The 7700-nt window shown below is 34.3% G+C and overlaps 1 protein-coding gene across 1 annotated transcript; it reads left to right on the top strand.

Moving 5' to 3' along the window:
- Positions 1-1613: 1613 nt before the first annotated feature.
- Positions 1614-4588, top strand: LOC147522468 (cyclic dof factor 1-like). The gene is made up of 2 exons (XM_086593587.1): positions 1614-2035; positions 2856-4588. Exons 1-2 carry the CDS (start codon positions 1838-1840, stop codon positions 4158-4160), a joined length of 1503 nt encoding a protein of 500 aa, XP_086449713.1. The 5' UTR covers positions 1614-1837; the 3' UTR covers positions 4161-4588.
- Positions 4589-7700: the final 3112 nt, after the last annotated feature.

Below are 7700 nucleotides of genomic sequence, written 5' to 3'. Positions count from 1 at the left end.
TACCTTAGATTTCATATTAGATAATTAAATTGATTGAAAATAGAACACATTTTAACCTTTTTAATGGCGGAAACAAGTTTTTGTAAAATCCTTTAATGACTACTGTGAGGCAAGAAATGACTATGATACTATGAAATCTTTGGAGAGAAATGAAAAATGAAACAAAGGAAATTTTCTTATTACAATTAGTTAAAAAATGATTGCACATGTGTTCACTTTATATACAAGTTTACAGAAAACAATTACACCTAATCTAAACAGAATTATAACAGAATCTGCCGACGTGAATAACAACTTAACTAACTGTTTTGACTTCAGTCTTCTACAGCTGACTTCAGTCATGTCAAGCCTTCTCCTCAATAACAACTTAATTAACTCTAGTTAAAAAACCAAATTAAATAAACCACTTTTGTGTTTTACTAAAATTGTTTAAACACTATTTTTCTAGTTATTTTCATATTTAAAATAATTATTTTCATCATATTCTTAATAATTTTTCAAAAGTTATTTTCCTCTTACAAAGAGAAAGCAAGTGTAGAACTGTAGAAAGGTGGTTACAGATTTTTACAGGTTACGTTGAATCTTTGATTGTTTCTACACTTCTTAACTTCATTTCTCAAAATGATTTAAGTGTGAAAAAAAAAACTCAATTTTTTTTTCAACTGTAGATTATAATCTAAGGTAATAGTAATTTGTTTCAACTATACTCATATATTCAGTTAATTTCGTTTTCAGTTACAGAAACAAATAGGAGGTTACTATTATACATGTTAATAGAGAAGCCAATGAAGTTGAAATTAGCTAATAATATGAACATCGAGCGAGGAAAATGAGTTTTGTGCTCCACATAACCACTGTTGCAACCCGATTCCAAGACCCATTTTTTGTGAAGTCTTTCCTACCTTTCCCTAGCTCAGTTCGTTCATTCGTGTAATTTTAATAGTGGACCGAACAGAGTCGTCCTAGAGGTTCATACATATGTTAAGATCATTTAAAAATCCTCCACTATTCAAAATTAAATACACCCAAAACATCATCATGACCACTATGCAAATTGTGCATTCAACTTCTTGTCCTTATTATTTAAGTCTCATTCCAAATCTTTTGCTTGAAAACAATCCAATCAAAATCCACTATATGAGCTGCCAAATTAGTTAATCCAAAAACAATAAGTTTTAATAACCACTAAAATGAGCTGGAAAATATCACCAATCTTTTATCTTTGTATATGTGGGCCAAAAAACATTATATTCCACACATAAAAACCACACAAACAATGGATAGAACATTTAAAGATTTGAAAGGTAGGCCTTATCTAATTATAAATTTATAATTATAAAATTAAAAAGTAAAAAAGGAAAAAAGGAAAAAGGAAAACATAAAAAAAGGACCCTCCCCTAACTTTTGTCTTCTACACCAAGTATTCAACACTAAAAAGCAAAATATCCCAAAAGCGACTTTATAAAGTGGACCAACTTTCGCTTTGATCCACATATAACAGATATACAATTATAAGAAAAATAAAAAAGTTCATAAAAAAGTACCGATTTTCCCCCTCAAAAACTCGGAGTGGAATTGCTGACTAGGACAACTTTTTTTTTATTTTTTATTTTGTTGAGAATCAATGAGAAGATCACATAACCACATGAATTTGTGGCTGAGAATTTTTTCTAAAGCTGACGTGTCTTCCAACTTCCTTTCTTTGTGTGTTAAGTAAAAAAAAACAAGAAAAAAAACATCACGACGTTTTCGAAGACGAAGTAAACGACGAAGAGAGAGAGAGAGAGAGAGAAAAAAAAAGGTTTTGAGGTGTTGTTTAGATCGTGAAGAAGCGAGAATGTTGGGAAGTAGTAGTGGTAGCAGTAATAATAGTAATAATAGTAGTAATAGTACTAAAGACCCGGCAATTAAGTTGTTTGGTAAAACAATTCCTTTGCCTTCAAATGAGGAAATTAAAGTTTCAGCTGAATATGTTGAAGAGTGTTCTGATGATGATATTGATTTTGAGGAGGAGCAACTACATGAGAAGAAGAAGGTATAACCATTTATTATGTTTGTCTATAGATTTGTACTGTTTTCAAGTAGATTTGATTTTTAATGCATATATTTCTTAATGATTTCACTTCCCAGTTTTTTTTTTTTTTGTTTGTTAATGGATTTCAATCAGTAAAACAGTGACTTGAAAATAGGTATCTACGGGTTTTAAGTATTAAGTAGTTGGATGGCTTATAAGCTCACCCGTAATTTTTTCTAGTTCGATATGTGTTTATTCGATAAATTGATTGAAATTTTTAATATAAATGATGTGGTTTATTTTTAAATTTTAATCACTTAAATAATCTACTAGTCTGGTTTGTTTTGTAGTGAAATCTGGTTCTGCTTTTCTATATTTGCATTCTGTGTTTTAAGTGTGAATATATGTGGTTGTTATTATTTTCTTTGCTTAAGAAGTGTGTTCTTGACTAAAGAAAATGAATGAAATTTGATTTTAAAAATGTTTTCACGACTAAAGAAGAGAGATAAAAGTTGATATCCGCAGTTTAGTATTCGTTCTAAGTGAGGATGATTGTGTCTGGAATGAATCTTCTATTGTCTTCATTATGGGCTCTGTAGTAATGCTGCCATTGAAGCTTATGCGATTTAGATTGGATGTATTATCAACTGAATAATTGAAGTAAAGCTTCAATGCTCTAGTAAAATGAAACAAGGATATCTTTGCTAATACAGTAATATCTTTCTATTTCTGATGAATTTTTAAAAGGAAAAATAGTGTTAATAAAATTATCTTGATTTTTCTGATGATATCTGAAGTATATTTATTTTTTTGTCTAAACGATATTCTTGTGATTTTTCAGGATCCCTCAGGTAAAGGATACACTGATATTAAAGTGAAACAAGGATCAGTGCCTCTGCCTTCGGAAGAGTTAGCAGATCCCATATCATCAGTGAATAATGAGAATCCTAAAACACCTTCAGTTGAAAAAGAAGCTGGGTCAACAAAAGGCTCTAGAGCGGAAGAAGAGCAGAGTGAGACTAGTAGCTCACAAGAGAAGACCCCCTTGAAAAAGCCCGACAAGATAATACCATGTCCCCGTTGTAACAGCATGGACACCAAGTTTTGCTACTACAATAACTACAATGTCAATCAGCCACGACATTTCTGCAAGAACTGCCAGAGATACTGGACTGCTGGTGGGACAATGCGAAATGTCCCTGTTGGAGCTGGTCGTCGAAAGAACAAGAACTCTGTTTCACATTTTCGACACATAACAGTTTCTGAAGCACTTCAAACAGCTAGAACAGATACTCTGAATGGGATCCACCATCCTACTGTAAAACCAAATGGCACAATTCTCACCTTTGGCTCTGACACGCCTCTATGTGAATCAATGGCATCCGTATTGAATATTGCGGACAAAACAATGCGGAATTGCTCATCTAATGGATTTCAAAAACCCGAAGAACAGAGAAATCCGGTTTCTTGTGGGGGAGAAAGTGGAGATGAAAATTCAAATAGGTCATGTGTCACAGGTTCAAGTTCTACCGAGGAGGGGAGAATGGTTGGTTTGCAAGAGCCAATGATGCAAAATATTAATGGGTTCTCGCCGCAAATGCCATGCTTCCCTGGGGGTCCTTGGCCATATCCATGGAATTCTGCCCAGTGGAACACTGCTGTACCTCCACCTTCATTCTGTCCTTCAAACTACCCCATATCTTTCTTCCCTGCACCAACCTATTGGGGTTGTCCTATACCAGGAGCTTGGAGTATACCTTGGATATCACCGCCATCGTCTTCTCCCAACAATGGAGCCCCATGTTCTGGTCCTAATTCTCCGTTAGGGAAGCATTCAAGAGAAGGAGACATGCTCAAACCAGGCAATTCAGAGAAAGAAGATCCACCAAAACATAGTGGTTCTGTAGGAGGTGTTTGGATTCCAAAGACTTTGAGAATTGATGACCCTGGAGAAGCTGCAAGGAGCTCCATATGGGCCACATTGGGGATAAAGAACGACAAGTCTGATTCTTTCAACGGGGGAAGGTTATTCAAAGCCTTTCAATCAAAGGGAGATGAAAAGAATCACGTGGATGAAAACTCTCAGGTTATGCATGCCAACCCTGCAGCAATGTCTAGGTCACTCAACTTCCAGGAGAGCTCATAATTGGGTTTGAGTGAGAACTGGTGAATGCTTAAAAGCTTTTGCAGGGATGGGGGAATTCAGTTTGTCAAAGTCAATTCACACGACCTAACTTTTCCAGGGGTGACGGGCCATTTTGATGAAGCACCCACACTGCAGGAATAAGCACAACTACCCTGGCATTAGAGAAAGACCGAAGAAGGGTTTCTTTCCTGGTTTCTTCATTACGAGATGATAGATGTGTTAGAGTAGCTCGTCTAGCACCTGATTTCATCTTTTTTATGCCATACTATGAGCAGTCTTTTGTTTTTCACTTGGTTTGCTAAGTTTGTATTCGTGTACATATCTATATGAAATAGTGAGATACAAGAGTGAGATTCTTAGGTGTAACAAATTCCCTTGTGTACTAAAATAATTGAGAATCCACTTCAGGAGTTATTTGTTTTGTTAAACCTGTTGTAAGTACAGTGCTTGTAGTTCTTAGTTGGTACTTAATTGGTATAATTAGGGGCGAGGTGGTGTTTTGTCAGTGGAAATTATAAAAGCAGAGATTAGAGAGACATATTTATAACTCGGAAAGAAAAATGTGTGTTCTCTATGGTGGAGATTAACTTGGATTTCCATAATTTCATCGAAGTAATTTAACCATCTTTTCGATTTTTTATTATGGTTCCAGTGTATAAACATCTACCACTAAACGGGGAAAAGCAATGACCCCTATCCTTGCTTTCCTTCGTAGGTGGAACTTCAGAGTGGATCAAAACAGTTGGCTGACATTCGTGTTCATGTTTGGTAAAAAAAATAGGGATTTTTAGGTTTTGGTTCTCTTAAATAATTGGTATTTGGGGTTTGGTTGTACTAATTGGCTTATTAGCTTTTGGTCCTGCGAAATCCTCTTGACTATTACTCACAAAGTTAACTGTTTGTAGGTTGTTAGTCAAGGTCTTTTGGGTGCTGTTACTGGTTACACAAAATTGAAAGAAAAGAGATAAAAGAAAGGGTATGATGGGTGAAAGTGGTCATGTTGCAGTTGTTGCTGCACCAAAGATAAATGGTTTAAGTTTGGTTTTGTTTGTAATGGAGGGCCAAAACCTAATTAAACATTATTTAGAAAGACCAAGTTGTAAACGAAAGTAATTACAGTAGGACTAAACCCTTAATTTAAATGATATGGTGTTTGTTTATTCTATTGCAGAAAGTGGAGGGAGTCTAGTTTAGTTTCCCATTTTTTTCCTACCATATCTTCGAGATTGTAATGATACACGTGTTTGTACAACAACAATTTAGATGAAGTTAATCTTAACGGTTAACAAATTATCACGTGGCCAATAAACCAACCGTCAGATTGGGGTCAAATTGTGTCTTGAACAAGGTCAATTCGACTAACATTTGATTCTTGACCCACATGCCCCACACACGCATGTAAGGGTATGATCAGGGTTGTCCCTGAGTTTTCAATGGCCCTGTGCAAACGGCGAAATGTGGCCCTCTTCCAGTTTTCCATCAACACAAATTGGATCATCGAAATATTTCCCTTATCGCATTTTTTGTTGCAAAATCATCAATGAAGCTTTCAAAGTTAATTTTATTTAAAAATTCATTTTCAATAGATATTAACGCTAGCCCATTTAGACTTTTTTGTGACATAGTCGATCTAAGGTATGATTTCAATAGTTTTAATTTTAAAAAACTTCTTTCTGCATACGCGACAGTAATGGGAACAATCAACAAAATTCTATAAGCTATGAATGCATTAGGAAAACAATCATGTCGTTTCAAGAAATCAAGTTAGGTGAATAATATTAGACTAGATTACTTTGGAATTAAATTGAGTTATTGAAATAATATTTAAGAAAAGGAAAAATTGATTTTAATCTCTAACTTACTTGAAAAATAATCAAAATTTAGATGAATAAGTAATTGAGATTGATCGAAGTGAAAATTAATACAAATCCACAATTGTAAAGAAAGAAATTATTGAGAATGAGAGGATACTAGATGGTCATAAGGTGAATGAGGGTTTTTTTTTTTACTATTTCTTTTTGTATTTAAGTAATTGAGGACAACTCAAGCAATTAATTGGAGTGATTTTCTAAAAGAAAACGTTATTAATTAGGAAGAGAGAGATCTAGTCATTGAAAAGATCTCCTCATCTATTATATCTATTGTTATTTTCTTTTTTTATGAACATAATTAATGAGAAAAGAGAATATGAGAGAATTGACTGTTTACTGTGAAATTTTCGGTTTTTTGGGTTTTTTTTATCGGTATGGACTTTTGATATGTGAAATAATTCTTTTCCACTAAAAATTTATTTTTGGGCCTTATATATTGGGGGCCCTGTGCGGTCGCCCAGCCCACATGGCACCTGTTCAGGGCCGGCCCTGGGTATGATGGGTATTCATAAAATACCAACAACCTACAAACAATCAACTTTGTGGACTAACAATCAAAAGGATTTAGAAAGACCAAAAGCTAATAAGCCGATTAGTGCGGACCAAACTCTAAATACTAATTATTTAGGAGAACCAAACCTAAAAAACCCAAAAAAATAGGTATGAAAGAACTGGCGGTGAGTCTGTGACACCTTCCAATTTTTGATGCTATTGATTGGTTCCAATTTTTTCTTAAGCGGGAATCGATATGCGAAAACATGTCTCTCTATGCTTACTCTTTGATGTATCACATGTTGGTGGCACATGAATGAATGTAGGTTCAAACATGTTGCTCCTAATATGATTTTGGTCCTTGCTAAGGCTGAGGCAACCTGGAAAGATCGAATGGGTGTTGGTGGTTGAAACTCACCGTGTTCTATCGGCACCTATTGTTGATGTTGCTACTCTGGACTTCTGGAGGAGGAGTGGGTTGCCCCACCTCCTGGTTGGTATAAATGTAACTTTGCTAATGCCTATATTACTTCTAAGAAACTATGTTTGTCTGTTGTGATTCTCAGGGACCCGAATGGAGAGTATGTGTGTGCAGCTGCTACAAGGAGAGATGATGTCAACACAAAACAGGAAGCCAACCTAGTCACAGTTGAGTTTGCGGTGGAGGTGGCTAGACAACAACAATTTCTCTATGTTATATTTGAAGGACATGCAAAAGGAGTGATCAACATAATCAACAACCCAGATGTGAGCTATAACTGGAGTTGGTTGACATCTTAATTGTTGCATTTGAATATTTTAATTTCTCTAAGTAGGTGTTTGGTTCTCATTTTTTCAAAAAATTATTTTTTCTTAAAAAACATTTTTATGAAAAAATATTTATTATAAAAACAGTTTTTCAATAAAAGTTGTGATTTTTCTTAAAAGCTATTTTATGAAAACAGATTTCGCACTATGTTTCTTGATATATTTTGACATATCATGACATAAATCACTAAAGTCTAAAACATCCAGGGTGTTCATTTGCCTTTAGCACTCAAAGTGTTTCTTTCAAAGAAAAATAGTTTTTTAACTTGAAAAACAAGTTTTACCTAATTATCATAAAACAACCATAAAACAACTTTTTGGGATCAAAAAATGTTTTTTTGGATGAAAAACTATTTTTTTTTTAAAATAA

This window comes from Coptis chinensis, chromosome 1 (assembly GCF_015680905.1).
Source record: "Coptis chinensis isolate HL-2020 chromosome 1, ASM1568090v1, whole genome shotgun sequence".
In the NCBI taxonomy this organism is placed as follows: domain Eukaryota; kingdom Viridiplantae; phylum Streptophyta; class Magnoliopsida; order Ranunculales; family Ranunculaceae; genus Coptis; species Coptis chinensis.
Note: the sequence above shows the minus strand (reverse complement) of the source record. Positions and strands in the feature narration are given on the sequence as shown.